General features: G+C 42.3%; 1 protein-coding gene across 4 annotated transcripts; it reads left to right on the forward strand.

Annotated features, from left to right (window-relative positions):
* Positions 1 to 1,553: 1,553 nt before the first annotated feature.
* Positions 1,554 to 22,954, forward strand: TICAM2 (TIR domain containing adaptor molecule 2). 4 transcript variants are annotated; one of them, XR_011424956.1, is made up of 4 exons: positions 1,554 to 1,732; positions 9,873 to 9,993; positions 16,371 to 17,591; positions 22,745 to 22,954. XR_011424956.1 is itself a non-coding variant. In NM_001202854.1 (4 exon segments), a coding segment is annotated over 1 exon segment (717 nt). In that variant the 5' UTR covers positions 1,661 to 1,732; positions 9,873 to 9,993; positions 14,691 to 14,718; positions 16,371 to 16,420; the 3' UTR covers positions 17,138 to 19,258.

Raw genomic sequence — 22,954 nt, forward strand, 5'->3', positions numbered from 1 at the left:
TTGTCAGAGGAAGAACAGGCAGAGCAGACTGAAAGAGAAGAATTTTTAACAAGGTTGATGAGCATAAAGGCCACGTGGGTTTGTAAGATCAGGGAAATAAGAGTATTTGGATGAGACAATAGTTAACTTTGTAAATTGCTAAAGAGAAACTCTCAGGGAAACGCAGGCAACAAAAGTATCAATTGGCTTTAGTAACAAGGCCACTGTTTACTCAAAAGTTGAAATAGAATTGTTGGGAGGTGGAGTGAGGAGAAGAAACCAGCTGTCAGTGGACAATGAATTGTGTTGACAGAGTGCTTAACAGAGCATTTCACCAAGTAATTTCTCTCTGCCAGCACCTGCCTTCCACGGCGCATCCTGCTGTTGTTAGGTGCCGGGAGAGGAGGAGAAAATAACTCTTAGCCCCACCTGTTGTAAGCCTCTGAGACCCAGGTATGGACCTGCAACCCCAATTTACTATTCTTTGTCTCCTCTGAAGCTTGGTATCTGGGTCCCCCTCTTTTGGCAGGAAGTAAGGATTGCCTGAGAATTAAAAGAGATGGGGCGGGGGGGTGGGTGGTTTCTGAATCGGGTTCTTAGGGTATGACTAGAATTGGGAGGCTGAGGTAGATACGGTAGGATCAAGTATGTATTTGCTTCATACGCTTCTTTTACTTGATTGGTTTTTTGTTCTTCCTTAATGTTCAGTGGAGTTCCAATCTGTTTCGGTTGTGGAAAGGAACCTGAGAAAGGAGTGTCTCAGGCTGGCTTTTTTGGGGAGGGGGTGATGAGTCGCGCATCCCTGGTCAGGCGTGTGGTTGACAACAGCAACAGTGGGTGAGGGAGCCCCAAAGGAAAGGGAAAAGCCAAGGGCCCAGCTCGGAGGAGCGAGAGAATCGCTCCACCTCGGGAGGGGCCTCGGGTTGTTTGGGTAAGACCGGCTGTGTCCTTCCCTTAGAGTTCAGGGGCTCCTGTCTGCGGGGCCCGGACTCAGGGGCGGGCTCCGGGTTGAGGCTCCCCCGGTAGCGCGGAGGCAGGGCCCGCAGCCCCCATCCCAGCAGCCAGGTCTGTCTAAGGAGCGGACACAGCGGATCCCCACCCGCCGGCCTCGCCGGCCTCGAAGTCGGGGCTTATAGGGACATTTTTAAAGATTTTATTTTTTTTTTCCTTGTTCTCCCCAAAGCCCCTGGGTACACAGTTGTATATTCTTCGTTGTGGGTCCTTCCAGTTGTGGCATGTGGGATGCCCCCTCAGCGTGGTTTGACGAGCAGTGCCATGTCCGCGCCCAGGATTCGAACCAACGAAACACTGGGCCGCCTGCAGCGGAGCGCGCGAACTCAGCCACTCGGCCACGGGGCCAGCCCCTATAGGGACATTTTTAAAAAGCAGCAGCAGCGCAGAGAGGGTCCATATTTTCCCTCGGCGACAATTCCCCGGCGCTATTCGCCCCTCTCCAACCCTCTGGGTCCGCTTCTTCCTTCTGCGCGGTGAGCCAGGCCGGTTAACCCCTGACTCGCCCGGCGGGCCGGCGAGGCCGTCCTCCAGGGGTACGTGTGGGCGCGGCTCCGAGGGGTGGGGACTCCGCGGCCAGACTTCCGCGCGTCCCGGCGCGGCGGCGGGCGGCGGTCGCGGGGACGGGGTTTGCGGACGCCTCTCCCTCCCGCCACCTCGGGGAAGTCGCACACCGACTGGGGCCGCTCAGTGGGAGAGGAAGACGGGAAGGTCGCGGGCTGGCCGCGGCGCCGCCCTCCAGGCAAGTACTGGGCGCCCGGGCGGGAGCCGCCGGGCCGGGCCGGGCTCCGGGCCGCAGCGCCGCGCTCTCCCCCAGCGCATCCGGCCCGGGGTGCGGGCCGCGGCGGCGGACTCGGGGGCCCGGGCGGTCCGGCGCCGGCCCGCGGTCACACGGCTGCCTTACTCTGCAGGGAAAACCCGAGCCACTTTCTGCTGTCTTGTCAGTTTCACTTTGACCAGAAAACTTGCTTTATAAGGAAACCTCAGAACCATAAGCAAGTAGCTCAGCTTCTTAAATGGCTTAGTGGTTCGGCGTGAGCCTCAGCCAGGCACACTGAGTCCAGGCTGAAGGTTTTGGTTTTGTTTTTCTTATTTGGCTTCTTGTCCAAAACCTCATTTGGGCTAGCAGCCGTGAGCTAGTTTTCAGTTTCACATGAGTTAGGGCCTCCCCAGTTTTCATGGCGGTAAACTTAAAAAGTCTTTCAAATATGATACATTTTAACGCGCTAAATAGCACGTTGGTTATAAATGGAGTGAAGTAACTCAATTTTACATGTCATTTACATCAGAAAGTAGATGAGCAGGTATAAAATAATGCCTTGCCTCCTTTTTTTTGAGGAAGATTAGCCCTGAGCTAACATCTGCTGCCAATCTCCCTCTTTTTGCTCAGGAAGACTGGCCCTGAGCTAACATCCGTGCCCATCTTCCTCTACTTTGTTATATATGGGACACCTGCCATAGCATGGCTTGCCAAGCGGTGCCATGTCCGCACTGGGATCCGAACCTGCCAACCCTAGACCGCCAAAGCAGAACGTGCGAATTTAGCTGCTGTGCCACCGGGCTGGCCCCCTTACCTCCTTTTGAAGCAAAGTAAATGTTACTTATATGTGCAACTGTATGAAACTTGAAGTATAAACCACGTTTATACTGTTGAATCCTTTGCTCCTCATGGTCTGTTTTATTTATCCGTTTAACAAATGTCTGCTGATGAATCTCGTCTTTAAGTCGTCCTCCCTGGACCAAACATCCCTTTCTACGTCTCACCCATTTCTTTGCTCCTTTTAATTTTTTTTTAAAAGCTCTTTGAAAGACTTGCCTCCAAGTTTCTATTTCCACTCCTCCTATTTCCTCCTCCACCCTCTCATCTCAGGCTTTTTGCCTCGATCACCCCCTGTCACCTGTGAAACCACCCCCATGTCACTTGCGAAATCCAGTGTCTGTGCATAGTTTTCACCTCGTGACACAGTTGATGGCTCCCTCCTGCTTGATATTCTTTCTTCGTTTGGTTTCCAGGATACCAGTCTCGTGCATTCTCCTTCCACCTCACTGGTCACTCCTCCTGTGTCTCCAGGCTTCTCGTTTTCTCAGCTACTAAATATTAGAGTACCACAGCGCTCAGTTGTTGGCCTTGTTTTCTTTCTAGCCATATTTCCTCCTAAGGCAATTTCTATCCCAAGCCATAAATTAAAAAAAAATTATTTCCATCCCAAAGCCAATAAATCCTTGGCTTTATTATAAATAGCATCTATAAGCTGATGAATTCCCAATTTTTATCTCTAGCTTTACTTCTCCTGAGCTCCAGATGCATATATCCAGCTGTTTACTCAACATCTCTACTTGGAAAGTCTAATAGGCATTTAAATTAGGATGTCCAAACAGAGTTATTGATACCGCACCCACCCAGTCGTCATTTCTGCTTCCCCATCAGCTACCTTCCTTATCTAGGGAAATGTTGTTGCAATTCAACTAGGCTGAAACTCTAGGAATCACCCCTGACTCTTCCTTTTTAACTCAGAGCTCACATGCAAGCATCCAGCAAATTCTGTTGACTCTGCCTTGACAATTTAATCTGACCACATCTCACTCCCTGTCTAAACAAACCACAATTGTTTCTCACCTGCGTGACTTTGAAGTCTCTGATTTGGTCTTCCTGCTTCTGCCTTTGCTCTTCTACAGTCTTTCTCCAAAGAGTAGTGATTTATCCCCCCCAAAATTAATCAGAACTTTCACTTCCCTTTAAAACCTTCTGGTGGCTTCTCATCAGAATCATGAAAACCAAACTCTTATAATGGCTTCAAAGCCCTGTGTGATCTAATCCCTGACTACTTGTCTGATCTCATCTCCTACCTCCCCTCTTGCTTACCCCACTGGAGGGACGTTAATGTTGTTGCTGCTGCCTTTGCCTGCAGTGGGCCTCTGCTGGACCATCACGGGCTGTATGCCTTCACTTCCCTTACGTCACTGTTCAAATGCTCCATCTCAGGGGTTACTGCCGTAGTCCTGCTGCAACATCCTTTTACTGCTGCCCCTCAGGGTGGGTTACTATTGGACACTGAATGCTATTCTCTAGTATTCCGGGAAGCTTATGGCACCTTTAGAATATTGTTGGATAGTGGGCTCTCTAGTATTAAAATGCACAACCGTCTTTCTCTTGAGCCAAATTTTGATTAGATGTACAGTTTACCCTTAAATTCTGTGTTTTTATAAAATGTTCTTCCTGGTTTGGAGAAGACTGGCCCTTTAATGCCAGTTCTCATTTTTAAATATAGAAAATGAAATAAAAATATCATCTAGTTTACCGAAAAGAATGTGCAATGATTTTTCTTGCCAATTCCTTTGCTTGAGTAGGAAGTAATATTCTCTGACTTGGAGACTTTTTTTTTGGTTGAAGTAACGTTGGTTTATATAAATTTCAGGTGTACATCATTATATTTCGATTTCTGTGTAGATTAAATCATGTTCACCACCCAAAGACTAATTACATCCATCACTACACACATGAGCCTAATCACCCCTTTTGGCTTCCTCCCTCTCCCCTTTCCCTCTGGTAACCACCAATCTAGTCTCTGTATCTATGTGTTTGTTTGTTGTTGTTGTTTTTATCTTCTATTTATGAGTGAGATCAGACAGTATTTGACTTTCTCCCTCTGACTTATTTCACTTAGCATAATAACCTCAAGGTCCATCCATGTTATTGCAAATGGCATGATTTCGTCTTTTTTATGGCTGAGTAGTATTCTGTTGTGTATTTATACCACATCTTCTTTGTCCATTCATCCTTTGATGGGCACTTAGGTTGCTTCCAAGTCTTGGCTATTGTGAATAATGCTGTGATGAACATAGGGCTGCTCATATCTTTATGCATTTGTGTTTTCATATTCTTTGGATAAATACCCAGTGGTGGAAAAGCTGGATCATATGGTAGTTCTATTCTTAATTTTTTGAGGATACTCCATACTGTTTTCCATAGTGGCTGCACCAGTTTGCACTCCCACCAGCAGTGCATGAGAGTTCCCTTTTCTCCAGATCCTCTCCAATACTTGTTATTTCAGAAAAGTGAAGGAGGTTGTTCAGAGAATATTGCACAAGTTTTTAAGTTTCGTTGTGACTAAGCTGATATCAGAATGTCAAGATTTTATAGCATAATTCAGTTCTCTTTTTAAAATATGTAGGAATAGAAATGAAAAACAATATTTTCATCTTTAGGAGAAGCTGTTGGAGGAATAAAAAGTCATTCTTAATTCATAATGCTTATTTCTCATTTTAATCCTAAGGAACTAGTCCATGATGTCAGTAGCATATGTACTACCTTCCCCTCTTTTAGAAGAAAAAATTTTTCTCCATTCAGAATTGAGATGCTTGAATAAATATGGACAATAGAAGATTAAATAAAATATAAAAATCATAAGTGTATTTGGAATATCAAACAAAAAGAGAAGGGTAGGAGGGTAAAGGGGAAGGCAGGAGTGGAGTTAGAAGCAAAGCATCTGCCGCAGCTGCTGTGTGTTGGCTCGAGAACGCTCGTCCACCTGCATTCCTAGCAGCTGAATCAAAAGACAGGGTCCACAAGATGAAAAAGCAGGTACTCAGGGGAAGGTCAGTTTGTGTGTTTTTGCTTTTCTGCCTGATAGAAGCAGTTTTTTTTTTTAAAGTAATTAAACATTTACTTGCTCAATGATCTGTTTTAGGTAGTCTGGAGTTGAATATTCTGCCTTCTAGTGCTTAATTTGAGTAGAATTTTGGAGGAGCTCTGTTCGGTTTAGAGCTGGCAAGCCCAGACTCTTGGAAAATTTGTGTATAGATAAAAAATAGGAGACCAAATAGAAACCTGGAGATGGGCTAAACCCATCTGGATTGTGCAGATATGGCACATAAGGAGTATACTGTCGGGGCGTCAAGTTAACATGAGCTTTCTTTAAAAATACAAAACCTAGAAAATGATTTTTTTTTTTAAGATTGGCACCTGAGCTAACAACTGTTGCCAATCTTTTTTTTTCTCCTTTTTTTCCCTCCCCAAATCCCCTCAGTATATAGTTATATATTTTAGTTGTGGGTCCTTCTAGTTGTGGCATGTGGGACGCTGCCTCACCATGGCCTGATGAGCAGTGCCATGTCCACACCCAGGATCCGAACCCACGAAACTCTGGGCCGCTGAAGCAGAGCGTGCGAACTTAACCACTCGGTCACGGGACCAGCCCCGAAAACAATTTTTTTGTTTACTAAAAAACCACTTTTTTCAGATTGCATTATCATTGTAGAAGAGGGATATGTGTATAGCTATACACACAGATATATGTATGTTCGCACATCTACCAAACACAGGTAACCAATGTTACCCTATTGGTGTACTTCTTTCCAATCTGTTTTCTCTAGTTTTACAAAGCTGAGATCCTCCTGTATGTGCTATTTTATAGTCTACTTTTTTCACTTATTATTATGGAAACATTTTCTCATATCATTAAAATTATTCATAACATTCATAAGCATTTTTAATGATTTAATATAATTCAGTTATAAGAATAATATGACGTAGTCTATGTTGTCATGCCCCAGGTCTTGGACGTTTTGATTGTTTACCGCCAGTAGAATATTGGCCAGCCTCTGATACTGTGTACAAGTTCTCTAATGATAAGAAAATATAGTCATATAACCCATACCTCAAAATTGCAATAAAATGTCTCCATAGATCCTGTAACAGAAGAAAGATGAGGAAGTTTGAGAAACTGAAAAAGAAGACCCCTGTGCAGGGAGCTGAGGAACAAAGGGGAGACAGGCGTGAGATGAGGCTGGAGTTGAAGGAGCCAGATTACGCAGGGCGTCATGTGCCGTATTCGGAAATTTTGATTCTAAGCGCAGTAGGAAGCCATTGCAGGGTTATACATGAGAACTTGATCAGATGTAAGTGTTTAAAAAGATCGTTATGGCTGCTGAGTGGAAAATGGATTAGACTGACCAAGAGTGGACACAGGAGACTAGGAAAGAGTGCAGTAGACTAGGGGAGCTCTGTTGCTCGAGAGTGAGAATGAGGTGGAGAGGGAAAGTGGAACAGTTTGAGTTGTATTTTGTACATCGGATAGGACTTGGTGACAGCTTGGAAGTGAAAGTGTAAGAGAGGAAGGGGGAAGCGTCAACGATGCCTCAGGTTTCTGGCTGTCGTAACTGGGCAAACGATGGCGCCATTTGCCTTCATGGAGAAGTCTGGGAAAGTGAGGTGGAAGCTACCTCCCTGGCCAGCAAGAAAGAGTGCTGTGTGATGCATATTATAAGACTTGTAAACAGGATATTACGGGTGTCCAGAGGAGAAGTACTTAACTCAACCTGGAGATAAAAGGAAGTGCTTTCTACCAAATATGATCCTTGAGCTGTGTCTTGAAATGAATGTACCATATTTTTATTCACATAGTTTTTGAAAATGTAACATAATTGCTCATTAAAAATCACACAAGATATATTTGGATTAGCTAGTCCCTATTCTAACTGAGTCAGTAATTTATATGATGAGGGGGGATAAAGAGCTATCTGGCTATCTCTCTGAACCTAAAAACTGTGTTAGTCTTATATTTAGTGTTGTCTAATTCATTCATTCATTCAAAAGATATTCTTGAATGCTGACTATGTGCAAGATTCTGGAGATACAGCAGTGAACAAGACAGATTTGGTCATTGTTCTGATAGAGTTTACAGTCTAGTGGGAATGATGAGAAACTACACAGAGAATCATACATGTAATTAATTAATCGTGGTCATGCTTAGTGCCATGAAGGAAAGATATAGGGTGCTAGACTCCTATGGAGCCCAGAACTCTAACCGTTCTAATGCAAGCTTTGGTAACCTAATATGAAAAATACAGGTACTGGTTTATGTTGTCTGGGAATAAGTATCAATAGGTACTATTTGATAATTAATCCTTTTATTTTTACTGGGCCTTTGCCATCCTTATGGATTCTGTGCAATCTCCAAAAGAAGAAAATTTAAAAAATGACAGCTGATTCTAAATAATGTTTTCACAGTATAAAATCAAGATGGATTCAAATTCTTACCCATCCTATTCCTGAAAGTATTGATTACCCTAGTTGGGCTTTTGAAAATATTTCCAATGTGAAAAAAGTCAAAGAAAAGTCCACACGTTCCTCATCTGGCTAGCACAGGTCTGTTCTGTTGTGTCCTGGCATCCTGGCAGAGCTTGGCACTTCCATGCTGTAATCCAGGGGTTGGCAAACTTTTTCTGGAAACGTCCAGATAGTAAATACTGTAGGCTTTCTGGACCATATGGTTTCTGTTGAAACTACTCAACTCTGCCTCTGTAGCATGAAATTAGCCAGGCATGGTTATCTTTCAATAAAGCTTTATAAAAACAGGTGGCAGGCCGTGTTTTGCTGCTAACCTCTGCTGTATGGTTCCTTGTCCTGACTTTGGATGTTGTACCAGTCACAGTTTGGCTTCTGAGAACAGAATCTACTCTAGCTAGTTTAAGCAGAAAGGTATACATTAGAGGGTATTACAAGATTTACAGTATCATTGGGAAGGTTGAAAGGCTAGACTGTAGATTGAGTTTCTAGGAACACCTCATAGCACCACCTATCAGAATTGGTCTAGGGTTGCTGGTGCTTTTGCCATGACCAGGAAACCTGCCAAATCAGGAAGCTGCCAGCTTCTGAATCACATCCATTCTGCTAGAGTCTTAACCAGCAAAATGGGTGCCTCATGCTCTTCCTCCCTCCTTATTTAACTTAGACATCTGATTGGTGGAACTTACATGGCATCTGAAACCCTAGCTTCAAGGAAGTCTCAGAAATATAGTTATTAATACTTGTGGTATAGGAAAGTACACTAAAAGGGAAGTGGAATAAATTTGGGGTGTGCAGATCTGCTATAGGACACCGCTTTGGCCACTAACATCCATACCCCTCTTCTTTCCACACCTAAAGTTTTAGACAAGAACAATAGCAATAACAGTACGCTCTCTCCCTGGACAATGCGACTATCCCGCATCAAAACAAAGGCGCACTCACCTTCTCCCCAGAAGGCAAAACCCCAAATCCCTTAGGTCACCGCATGATCTGCAGTACTCTTCACAGACGTTATCCTGGGACCTAGCACACTCAGGAGTTAAGTGGCCTCTCGGCTTTCCCAGGGAAATGGTAGGTGGGAGAGAGACAGAGCTGCCCATTGACCAAGAGGATACCGCTCAGCTCTGAGAAGCTCCCATCCATATTTTTCACCCTCTTTCTACTAGCAGTTCCCTAGTTTCTAAGTATTCTGAGTATCTCTTCTCTTAATGAAATCCTCTCCTGACCCTATGTTCATTTGTTGCTATTGGCCACCCACCAAGTTAGGAGAAGTGCAGGCTTGGGAGGAACAGTTGCTTCTGCTTTCTCTGTCACCCACTCCACTTCATTACTGCCTACATATCTTTGTCTCCAGTATCACTTTCATAGTTCAGGGCTCTGCTTTCTCACCTAGGTTATTGTGATGGCCTCTCAGCGGATTGTTCTCCCAGTCTAAGGCCTCATAGTCTTCTAGCCTAGACTCCTTACTAAAGCTATTGTAAACTATCTAAAACAAGTCAGATCATGGCACTCCCCTACTTAACACCTACAAGGGCTCTCTGTCTGCCAACATGATCAAATTCAAAGTCCTGAACATAATATGTTAGATCCCTTATGTTCTCTAATCCTGTTTATCTCTCCATCCTTCTCTCTCATTACCCCCACTCTACCCACCCCCACACACAGGGACTTGAGCCATATAAACACGTGGTGCAAAAGAATCCTAACATAATTTGCCCTCTGGTGCCTCAGTGTTTTCGCAAATACTGCTCCCACTGTGTGGAAAACGTCTACCTCTCTCATCCTTACTAATGCGGAGCGTTCCCTGCTGCAGGTGTCCCTCCCGAGTGTTTTCCCGGCACCTGTTATCCAGAATGAGGCACCAGTGCACTGAGTCCTAATAGTCTACTGGTCCTGGCTTCACATCCCTGAAATCCGGCAGGTCCAGATGCACAGTAAGTTTTCAACAACACCTATTTATTAATAACATCAAAATTTAATTATTAACTCAAGTGAAGAAACTATTGATTTTACATATATTTTCCACAAGATGGTGCTGTTCAGATAGTAAAGGAAAAGGCTCTCCCAGGCTGAAGGATTGAAGTCCTGGGTGCCTTAATTTTAAACGTGTTAGATTTCGGAGGTAGTGATTTAAACACAAGCTTTTTCTGTGGTAAACACATGGACAGATTTAAAATTGTATATATGTGTATATTTTATCCAATTATTACTGATCACTATTTTACTTACTGCTGTTTGGGAGCCTCTCTTTGTAAGTGGTCATAATGTTTTAAAAATGCAGACATTAGCTCTTAATTCTAGGGCAACAAACTTTTAAGGAAGATTGTGTTGGGGTTCTCCAGAGAAACAGGACCGATAGGTTAGAGAGAGAGAGGAGGGAGATTTATTTTAAGGAATTGGCGCATGTGATTGTGGGTCTGGCAAGTCTGAAATCCACTTCCTTTTTCTATCTATACACCCTTAATAATCTCATAAAGTTTATAGGTTTTAAATACAATCTCTCGGGGCTGGCCCCGTGGCCGAGCGGTTAAGTTCGCGCGCTCCGCTGCAGGCGGCCCAGTGTTTCGTTGGTTCGAATCCTGGGCGCGGACATGACACTGCTCATCAAACCACGCTGAGGCGGCGTCCCACATGCCACAACTAGAAGGACCCACAACAAAGAATATACAACCATGTACCGGGGGGCTTTGGGGAGAAAAAGGAAAAAATAAAATCTTAAAAAAAAAAAAAAATACAATCTCTCCACAGATAAATGCCAAATATACATCTCCTGGCTGGACCTTTCCCCCAAACTCCAGACTCTATATTGCATGCCCACTCAACATCATCAGCAAATCTTGTTGTACATTGTGCTGTGTGCATCATATTGGATTATATCAGGAGGCACTTAATGTCTGTTTGTGATCAGTAAGAATGAGCACTTGAATTAGGGTGATGAATCTGCTATATCTTTGAATTTTTCTGTTAGGTTCCTTGGGTTTTCTATTTCAGATGCATTGGTTTTCATTATACTGGTTGCTTTTTAAAAAAAATCTCAGGGCTGGCTCCATGGCCGAGTGGTTGAGTTCGCAAGCTCTGCTGCGGCGGCCCAGGGTTCAGATCCTGGGCGCTGACATGGCACCACTCGTCAGGCCACATTGAGGCAGCGTCCCACATCCCACAACTAGAAGGACCTGCAGCTAAGATATACAGCTGTGTGCTGGGGTGGGGGGGTGGGAGGGGGGGTGTTGGGAAATAAAGCAGAAAAAAAAAAAAAAGATTGGCAACAGTTGTAAGCCCAGTGCCAATCCTTAAGAAAAAAAAACAAAAAGCAAAGGAAGATTGGCAACAGTTGTTAGCCGAGGTGCCAATCTTAAAAAAAAAAGATTAAAAAAAAAATCTCCATAGTTATATTTTTTTACTGACGAATAAAAATGGCAAGTAATAGGATATATTGGAGTATATGAGGAAGCCATTTGGTGTAAACCTAATTTGGCCTGACCTTGTCTTTCCAAAAGGGCCTGACCCTGGTTGTTGAGTATGCATTGTATATCTGCTTTAGATATTCCCTATGGCAAGAACAAAGGCCCTTGAGATAAAGGTGCAACTTCCCTCCCCCTCCCAGAGTTGGCATTTCCTTAAGGATTAAGCATCTTTCCTTAGGCTAGGAACTGATTGCTGGGCTTACCTGTGACCACCCAGCTCGAGACAATAGTCTTGCCTCCTGCTACGCCAGCCAAGATGGCAGACCCACTACCTGCTGTGTCCATCAAGCCTTGTGCTGACAGGGCAATCTTGTGACTATTGTGGGAGGGACATTTCAATCATATGTAAAGCATCCTCTTTGGGGGTATATAACCACTCTGGGTACCTCACTTCTTTGGTGCCCTTTCTTCCTTCCCAAAGGAAGAAAGGCCCCGGGCCATGGTCCTCACGTTTTAGCTCAGAATAAATCATCCCAAATTTTCATTTATAGATTGGTTATGGATTATTTTCATTGACAGTACAAATTGCTTTACTTTTATTGTCTTTTGTTTTCTTTCCATATTCTGTGATTTTTTTTTCCAAGCTTTCCACCATGTTTAACTGACATGGTTTTGAGTCATATTTATTCCATTCTTTGCCATTTCTATTTTTTCCTAATGGTGTTGTGTCTTTGATTTGTCTACATTCTTGCTTTTCATCTAATTCCATTTTCTCATCTTTAATATTTTTGTTTCAGTGATTACATATTCTCTTTGGTGTCTCCTAGAGCAGTGATGCTCACAGCACTTGTCTGTGGTGATAGAAGAAGCATGCACAGAATGTAAACCATCTTGCTTTCTTCATTGAGAATGTCTTGCTATAAAAAAAAGTCAGCTGAACTAAACAGCAGACTTAACTGATGTAGTTGATTTACATACTGGCACAATCTCCTTATCCTGTCATAGATTGGCACCAAACAGTTCAGGGACTAGCAGCTTATCCATGGACTACACTCTGAGTGGCACTGTCCTAGAGCGTATGCCTTTGTTGTGTAAATTTTTCTTTAGCTTCTTTGTTTTAATATCAGTAAAAATTCCTAACATTTATGGAGCACTGTTGTAAGCCATTTTGATCTCCATAAAAACTCTAGCGATAGGTACTATAATCATCACCATTTTACACATGGTGAAATCAACGCACAAAGATATCAAGTAACTTGTACAAAGTCTCATGGTTTTTCTGTCACAGGGCTGGAATGTACACTCAGGCAATCTGATTCTAGAGCACATAGTCTTAATGACAATGCCATTTTTAATTGTCTTTTGTCTGCTATGATTCTTCTTTGCATTCTTTTTTATTTACTGTAATATTTTTGCCTACTTGCCAAGTATGCATATTTGCCATGCTGTTCTTTTCATCTTACTCCTATTTAATGTGGGGGATTCTATTGGGACCCTCTTTGGCCTAGATATAAAATGGATATAAAGTGAATATGAAGTGGACTCTCCCTCCTTCTTATCTCAGACCTGTTGATCTTCCCTTTAGAATTTCACTTGAAGGCCTTCATTCTGATGGGTTATATTTTTCTACACTTCTGTTGCCCAAGGGGATGTGATTAGCTCAGGTGGGCTCTAGTCAATAGTAGTTGGTGGGTTTGGTCTTCTGAGGCAAGGGGTGGAGGTGAGGGATGTCATTCTCTCAAGTTAAAAGCAGAAAAATGTTCAGTCTTACAGAGAACAATTTAGCCAAATCTATCAGTATTGCAAATGCCGTTGTCTTTGGATATAGAAATCTCATTTGGGAGAATTATTCTGCAGATGAATTTGCACACATATGAAATGATTTTTGTACAAAACTGTTCATTGCAGCATTGTTCATAATAGTAGTAGAGTGGAAACAACTCACATATCCAAGAACAAGGGACAATTATGGTACATTCACATGCTCGATGATTATGTCATTGTAAATAGAGTGAGGAAGCTCTGTCTGTGGTGATCTGGAAAGCTCTGAGGTTATGGTATTAAGGGGAAAAGCAGTCTCTCCCTCCTCCTCCCCCCTCCCCCCTTTCACAGTATGTCTGCGTGTGTGTATGTGTGTGTGTGTATATATAAATTACGATACTTTTTTTGAAAAAAGCATAGGACAAAAAGAATATATATTCATGAAGAAATAGTGGAAGGACATAGGAGAAACTAATAAAATTGGTCACCAGTAGGAAGCCAGCGGGGTAACAGCATGGATAAGGAGGACACGGTTGGGGGTGCGACTTTTCAACATAAATGTTTTCAAAGTCATGAGGTGTTTTAATCACTTCCTTTTCTAAAAGAGTGAATACACACACACACATGTTTTTATTCTTGTGAACGACGATCCCACGTGCATCTCCCAGCAGCCACCCTCACTCTCCTCCCACTTAGCTGAGAGGAAGGAGGTGAAACCTAAATGTTTGAACCCAGGTGCTGACCATCCAGGGGAGGAGGAGTTTCCAGGATTCTTTTTGCCAGCCTTCTCCCCGCCCCTATTTCCTTCAGCATTCCTTCTGATCTAATAAAGCCTTCCTTATTGATGGAGTTAATTGGCTCAGAGGGAGCACAGTGAGGCCCTCTCTTTTCCTTCCAGCCTTGAGAACCGCAGTGATGAATCCAGACCATTTCCCCATCTCTGAATCACTGTGGTGGGAAAGATCTCTAGCACACAGCTTCCCACAGCTTTTTCCTCTGGCTTTCTCCTTCCTCTCTCCCCCCAGATCAGAAGGTTATAGTGCAGTTTTTCAGACATTGTCATTAACTTTCTCCTCTCTGGTCTGCTTAGGGCGGGGTGGGTAGGAATGCTTGGAAGTTGGAACAGCACATCATAGATTTCTGGAGTCTTTTGCTCCTTTTTGCTGACTGGTATTTAAGAAAAATAAGACATAAAGTTGTAATTCTTTTTGTCGTTGTTGTTGATTTTTATGTATTTAAAAAGATTTTGTGATCTGGCTTGACACACCATTTTACCTTAGAAATTTTTGACACTTTTAATGAATATCTGTTATATACTTCAACAGCAGTTATCTGCATCAGCTAGTGATTAAGATAATGACAAGTTGCTTTAACAAAGCTATCTCAGTGAAAAAGTGAAGATCATTTTAATTGATGTAGTAAATAGATGCCTCTGAATGGTTTAACAATTGTTTTTTTTTATGCAGGGGACACTTCTTTCTGCAACTTTGTGTGGTAAAACCTTTTTTCATAATACAATAATGTCAGCAGTTAATCCTGACCAATGAAGAGGGTCCAAATTCATTTAGCTTTATTATTTGAGATGTATGTATGTAGCATTTTAGAGTTGTTATGTGTTGGAATACCTTTTGGTAGCTGGCACAACATACTGTAAAGTCAGAACCTAAAGCGCAGGCATCATAAACGACGGGCAATAGCCAGCAATTCATGCACTATTCAGAGGCTCTGGCAAACTCTTTCACTCGTTATATACATTAGGAAGAAATTCTCTGTGTTTTTTCCTGTCTTTTCTTCCCATAACAACTTTCCACCATTTTTGCTGGACGGTTTCTTATAAACCTGAATTATTTTGGTATATGTAGATGTTATTATGAATGTAATTCTAATTTCTTCTCGAACTCTGGTCTTTGCCCGTGAACAATAAATAAAAATGCTCTGGAATATAGCCCCTGGGCCCATATTTGAAAATATGGAACCTATATTTTTCTATTCTAAATTTTCTGTCTTTTGATAAAAGATTCCCCCTTGAAACTGCCTATTTCGAGGGTTATATTAATAACATTGCCAACATTATCTGAAGATTTATTTAAATTCGATTTACATGGAGTACTTTTCTTTCACAGCTGATCTCATTCTTCCAGTCTGAATTTAGAATTTTTAAAATAAAAGGATGAGTATAGACCATAATGATTCTTTGTTGATTTCACTGGAGAAAATCACAAGTCTTTGTTTCCAGATTTCACTTCCAAACCGAATGTTAATTTTTCCCTACATGAATAAATGTTTTTTTAAGTATTCCTTACTTTTCACAACCCTTATGATAATTTCTCCACCAGCCCCGCTAAAACAGCAAGGCCTGACCCTAGACAAACAAAAAAGCTCTGAACAGTGAATGCTGGACATCATTTCATTTGACATTTCAAATCTTCTCTTTATGCTGCGTCAGTAGAGCTGCCTGCTAGCCATCTTTAGGGTATTTGTATTTTGTTTTGTATTTGTGTTTGATACAAAAACAAATTCTGTATTTAATATTTTCATATTCTTTAGATTTTCCTATTTCTAGTTTACACAATAATTTGATAATGGAGAAGATGGATTTAAACTCCATATGGATAGAGTGGCATGATACCTTTTTACTAAAATACCCAAAGTAATTTATTTTAATCTAATGATTTATAATACTGCTATAATACCATTTAAAATTCCAAATGTTTCCTCTTATATTAAAGAGGACCCTCTGTTTAACCTACCCTTGATGACCTGTGGTAGCCCTTGTGAAGCTCACAAAAGACAGGTGAGGGGCTGGCTCCGTGGCCAAGTGGTTAAATTCACCCACTCTGCTGCGGCGGCCCAGGGTTTGGATCCTGGGTGCGGACATGGCACCGCTTGTCAGGCCACGTTGAGGCAGCGTCCCACATCCCACAACTAGAAAGACCTGCAACTAAGATATTCAACTATGTATGGGGGGTTTAGGAAGATAAAGCAGAAAAAAAAAGACGGGTGATTTTGTTTCCAATGATCTGTTTGGGATTTCTTTCTTGGGACCTAAATATAATCTTTTTGAGCTTTTCAAGTTGAATGAAAGTTTTCATTTTTAATATTTTCATTAAATTTACAATATTCTGCATTGTTATTTCTTCTTTTAGGATGAAAAGAAATGCTGAGGAATAAATAAAGCTTTTCTCCTCTGACTTGGATGTTTATAATGGGTATCGGGAAGTCTAAAACAGATCCCTGCTCTCTTTCTCTCTCTTGGAGTAAAAGCCGCAGTATGGATACAAGTCAAAGACATCATGAGTCAGACTCCAAGAAGTCTGAGGAAATCTCCCTGCGTGATGCTGCTGAGCATAGATATGTGACAGAGATGCAACCAGAAAAGCAGGAGAAAGCTGAAGGAGGGGTAAAGATGCCTGAAGAGGAAGCAGAAGAAGAAGTGTTCCTCAAATTTGTGATATTGCATGCAGAGGATGACACAGACGAAGCCCTCAGAGTCCAGAGTCTGCTAGAAAATGACTTTGGCATCAAACCTGGAATAATCTTTGCTGAGATGCCATGTGGCAGACAGCATTTACAGAATTTAGATGATGCGGTAAATGGGTCTGCATGGACAATCTTATTGTTGACTGAAAACTTTTTAAGAGATACTTGGTGCAAGTTCCAGTTCTATACGTCCCTAATGAACTCCGTTAACAGGCAGCACAAATACAATTCTGTTATCCCCATGCGGCCGCTGAACAATCCACTGCCTCGAGAAAGGACTCCCTTTGCTCTGCGAACTATCAATGCCCTAGAGGAAGACAGTCGTGGCTTTCCTACACAAGTAGAAAGAATTTTTCAGGAGTCCGTGTATAAGATACAACAAGCTATCTGGAAAGAGACAAGAAACATGGTACAAAGGCAATTGATTGCCTGAGATGGAATACTCAATGCACAGCCATCTCTTGTTTTGTAAAACAAATCCTTTATCTTCACTTGAGAAAGCAATGTCTAGGAAAAGTTTAAATAAAGGAGAACCTTTTCTTACAGAAACCTCTGGAGCACAAGAAGGATAAATTTCTGCAGGACAATAGATAAAATTGTGATACTTTTTGATGTTTTGATAAACTCGAGATTGTCAGAATTTGACGAACTTTCCTCTCACGGTTTTCCTAGTTCATGACTATGACAAAGGTTATTCTCAATTCATTTTCCTTGTATTGAACCTTGAAAAGAAACTTTTACAATAGACATTTAAAAAATACAGGAACACTTTCGTTCTCTAAATTTTGTTCTCAAAGGACATGCAGAAGAGGGGCCAGCCCAGTGGCGCAATGGTTAAGTTCACAGTTCCACTTCAGCGACTTGGGGTTCAAAGGTTCAGATCCCAGGTACGGACCTACACACCATTTGTCAAGCCATGCTGTGGCAGGCATCCCACATATAAAGTAGAGGAGGATGGGCACGGATGTTAGTTCAGGGCCAGTTTTCTTCAGCAAAAAAGAAGAAAATTGTCAGTGGATGTTAGCTCAGGGCTACTCTTCCTAAAAAAAAAAAAAAAAAAAAAAGGACATGCAGAAGAAAATGGCCCCTAGAGATCTGATAGCCCTCCCTCTTGAGGCACCCCTCATGAATGTTGCAATAAAGCAGTCCTGGTATTGTCACCCAGAAATATGGATAGCCAGAATGGAACATTTAGAAAGTTGAGTGCTGATAAATATGAAATTAGAAATAGATGTAAGAATGTTGGGGCTTTTTAAAAGAATCCAGTCAACTGTGTTTTCCTCTCTGCTGGAATTTGCATATTTGGAGGCAGTTCCCCCCACTGACTAGCAGCCCATTTGATAGTGCGGTAGTTAGGGACACCACGGAGTCGTGTTGAGGTGTCCCCTGGAGCCTAAAGCTCACCGTGTTAGTCATCGTCTGTAACGGGGGCTTTATTTGGAGAACTGCTGAGAGGAGTATGTGTCGTTGGCCAGATGTTCTGCTGTAAAATCAATAACCTCTTTTGGCAGCCTTTGAAAATTCCTCTCACACACAACGCTCTATCCAGGAAGTATTTCTCTGCTAGGTCGTCAGAGTAGCCTGACTGTGCGTATGTATTTTGTAGATTATTTTTGGACTTGGGGTAGAAGTAGATGTGTTTTATCACTTTCTCTTCTAGTGTCCCACACTCATAGCAAGCTAGAGAAGCCTCAAACAGACCTCTTCCTTTTCCTCACAGCCCTTCTGCCACAGTTGAGATGAGGGAGAAGCGTCGTACAGACAGGATGAATCACATCGCGTTGTAAGGAGAAGAGCACCTGACGGGGTGTCAGGTTCTAGTCCAATCTCTGCCACTGAGGCTGAATGTGACCGTGGGCAAGCTGCTCACCCTCCTTTATCTGTGAAATGAAAGGATTGGGTTGATGGATCTCTAAAGGCCTTTGTCCTCTCCCAGAATGTGAACATCTGGGGACCAGAAAAATGAACAAGCAAAAAAATAGAATTTTACAATGTGATGTGTAATATAATAGTTGCAGGAGGCTTATATATGCTTGCAGTGAAAGGATATGTTTACAGCATAATTGATTTCCAGTGCCATGCATTATATTTTTATAGTCACAAAAAAAGAATAATACTTGCTTGCTTAAATTCTTTCAAAATGCATTTTTTATAGGGATGCTTGAGCAAAAACATTCTGCCTAATTATGCTTCATCCTTATCCCCACTTTTCCAAATCTCCGACTAGTACTGGGGTCTGCTCACATCTTTCTGCAGTCCACCTCTTCATAGCCGTGAACCAGAAGGTTCCATGGGGAACATTCCCGCATAATCCTACTCTATCAGTACTTATTAAAGGAAGAGGTTGTTTTCATTGTGCGGTGACATTTTCTTAACCTAAAGTCCCTTTCTATCATAGTAGCTTACTATTCACTTTTTCAGTTTTGATAATAAGTATTCATCTTTTTTGCCATACTGCTTCCTGTATCTCAAATTTCATATACTAATAAAACATTAGCCACCCACCCTTCATGCCTGCCAAACCTGGAGCGATTGATGCTGAATGGTATTTTTTAAATAAATGTTTTTATTCTTTACCCTTGACTAAACTTGATTATTTCTAACTCCAGTGAAGATTGTGGAAAAGTGTTTTAGAAAGACGCATCAATTTGTACTCCTCCATAGAGTGCTAGGCACAATGTCTTACTCAATTTGGAGTTCAATATATTTTTTTATGATGAAGAAAAATGTTAAGTACTGAATAACTGTATATGTTGAAATTAACAGTTGTAACAAGGGATTATCAAAAATAGCTAAACTGAGGATGAAGATAGGCAAAGGTGTGGCCTTAGTTGTGTGTTTGTGTGTACATATGTACAAGTGTATAGATTCAGATTTACACACCGGGAAATTATGGAAAATGTTGCCACATGCTTGAGAGCTTCCATCCTGAGTGCTCTGTGGGCGTTATTGCCCACCTTGGAGCTTCACAGGAAAATCTGAGTTGTGCCTTAGGTATCAGGATTTTTTCAGCGGTAAGAAACAGAAAATCCAATGCCACCTGACCTACAGCATGATGTAAACATGTTATCATCCATCTTAACAAGAGGTCCCCTACGGTATGGTGCCTCAAAAGTGTCACTAAAAACCCAACTCTTCCATACAGTGGAATATTATCGCACCTTAAAACATAAAATTCTGACACATGCTATGACATACATCAAATTTTGAAAACATCATGCTAAGTGAAAAAAGCCAGAGGCAAAAAGACAAATATTGTATGATTCCACTTATATGAGGTTCCTAGACTAGGAAAATTCATAGAGACAGAAAGAATAGAAGTGACCAGGGGCTGGGGAGGGAAGAATAAGGAGCTACATTTAATGGATGTGGAGTTTCTGTTTAGGATGATGAAAAATTTCTGGAAATGGATAGCAGTGATGGTTGTACAACATTGTGAATGTACTTGATACCACTGAATTGTATGGTTAGAATGGTAAATCTTATGTATATTTCTCACAATCATAATGTTTTTAAAACCCAGGTTCTTTCCATCTTTTTGCTCCACCATCCTCAGTTGAGCTTCTTTCAGGGTTGTACCATGGCTGCTCACGTCAGGCACCATATACAGACATGGGAGCATCCAGACTAATGAGATGATGGGAACGGTCTACCCTAGTGAGGAAAAGTATTTCATTACTGCACTATTGAAAATTGCTTATGCCTGGTGATGATAACAAGCCGTCTGACTTCTAGTTTTATTGTTATTTTTAAATTCTCTCCACCTGCAACCAGGTGGTCGTCTCCCACTGTCGCCTCCTCCCACACCCTTGAGCACCACCATTATGGAGTCACACCACCTGGGATTGAGTCCCACCCTGTCCTCTGTAAATTGTGATCTTGAGCAAGACACCTAGCCTTTCTGGGTCTCGATGTCCTCATCCAAAAATAAAGATATCTCCCTGGTAGGGTTATTTGAGGACTAAATGAAATAATACATATGACACACTCAGAGAGTGCCTCACACGTAGCTGGCATACCAGTTCTATGCAACTAGAACTATTATTGTTGCCTAAACATTGACTCTGCAACATGGGATGGGGGAGAGGGCAAATACGCATTTATAACTACCCACGTTCCTATTCTTGGAACCCTTGCGACTCATAAGGAATAGGTTTCAAATAGAAAGAAAGATGCTGAGCCTTGTTTCCGTGTGCAGTACAGTTCCCATCCGGGCACAGAAAACTGAGAGCAGCCCCCTGATCAGCAAGAGATGTGAGAGCTGTTAATGGTAGGTGTGGATGTGGAGGGAGCCCGGGGCAGGGAGGATGCAAGAGCTTGGCCTGTGACTGTAACAAGTTAGCAAAGTTGGGTCTGAAACTAGAAAAGCAGGCAGTGGAGCCTAGGAGGGCCAGCTCTGAAGGCGATTCTGGGGAATGGCCGGTGTGGGTGCCTCAGCTGTATTTTAAATCTTGTACACATTTGACTTAGGGGAAGGAGGGAGATAGCCCTTATAACTCAGACCTTTTTTGGGGCTGAGCAATTCCCAGATGATTTTGCATCATTTGGGGGTACGGGTTGGATGAAGTTTAGTTAGACTGTTTCCTCTTGGGGTGGGCAGGGTGGGGTGAGAAAAGCACTCATCTGCTTTACTCCTTCCTGTCCTTACAGACTGGAGGACAATGTTGCCTGCTGGGCTTAAGCCTTTCTAGTGCAAGTCACGGATGTTCTCCACCTCAGGTCCTTGTCCTTCACCTTGGCAGAGCCTGAGGCATTAGTTGGGTCTTAGAGGGGACCCAAAACCTCCTGTAAGGGCCCTAGGCCTCAATGCATAGGGAGTGACACAACTAGCCACAGAAATAGCTTCCGTGGGTCCTCTCCTTGACTGCAGCTCATTCTCAAACCTCAAGCCTGGTTGCTAATTGAGTGTTGTTCCAAAGCCTGAAAAAACCCAACCCCTTTATCCCAGGTGGTAAATAGTAAATTCACATGTAGACGAGATTTTGCAGAGCCATCTCTCTGCTCAGCAGAGGACCTTCCAAGAAAGAGGTCACTATGATTTTCATAGACTCTTTGTGAGGAAATCTGAGTTGGGACCCAAGTTGCCAAGGATGTAGGGTGGCTCAGTATAAATAGCCAATTCAGGAGAATCGTCTCAGTGCAGGTCAAGAAACCACATGTCGCACTTCTCTGTTGAGTCAGGCTATTTCCTACTTTAGGTAAACCTGTTCATCCATGGCTGGAGTGGGGCTGGCCCAGGACTTGTGAGCAGCTGTGGCCGTGGCCGCACTGCTGGTGAGGTGAGACTTAGTGTGTTTGCCCTGGGCAGTCAGCCCTGTGTCTGTGTCTTTCCTCCTATCACAGTCTTACATTACCCAGTCTTAATGTCCAGTACCTGCTGGACTGTCCCAATATGTGCCTGTACCCTCTATACTTGTGGGAAAGTCTGAAGGGCAAGGAGGAAATTTCAGAAAGCTGCCAAGTGCCTGAGGAAACAAAACCATAGCATCTGAAAATTGATGTCCTTAAGCCAGTGGCTAAAGGGAATGAATTAATACAGCAAAACTGCAGTTGCTGTCCATGAACCTGATGTTTCCGAGGAGATTCCAAGTAGAAAAATGAATTAGATTTTGAACATTTAGTGGCTGGATAAGAACAATATCCTTTATAAATTTTTTTTCTAAGTCATATTTGGCAATCCTCGTTGTCAATTAACACATTGTTTGAATTGGAGTAAATAGTACTTGAAAGTGCCATTAATTGATAACTCGGCGTGAAAATTATTTGATTAAATGCTCAACAAGTTAACCTGTAGGCAAAAAAAAAAGACACTTGCTCTCTCTCCTCTGCCAGTGCACCAGCTTTCACAACTGTTTACTCCAAACTCTATGCACGTTCACACCGCCCCCTTTCTGGCATGAGCAAGAATTGTTCTGGAGAAAGTAACTGCTTCATTTGGTATAGCGCTCCTCCCATTCTCTTCAAACAGAATTAATTCTGAGTCACTTTACTCTCTGAGGTGAATAAATAGAAATGCCTTTTTTTTTTTTTTTTTTTTTAGGAAATAACAGGAACCTGCCTTTAAGCAGTTTCGTAATCTAATTAGGAATGTTCCTTCCAGCTACCTGCTCAAACAACAGGTTTAAAACAAGCATATCTCTACAAACTGGCTCCTCCCAGGGAATTTCCATAGACGCACTGGACAGGACACATAACCAACTTTACAGATTTCTCAAGTATGTTTATAAATAAAAACACCATGACATGAATC

The sequence above is a fragment of the Equus caballus genome, chromosome 14 (genome assembly GCF_041296265.1).
Source record: "Equus caballus isolate H_3958 breed thoroughbred chromosome 14, TB-T2T, whole genome shotgun sequence".
In the NCBI taxonomy this organism is placed as follows: Eukaryota; Metazoa; Chordata; class Mammalia; order Perissodactyla; family Equidae; genus Equus; species Equus caballus.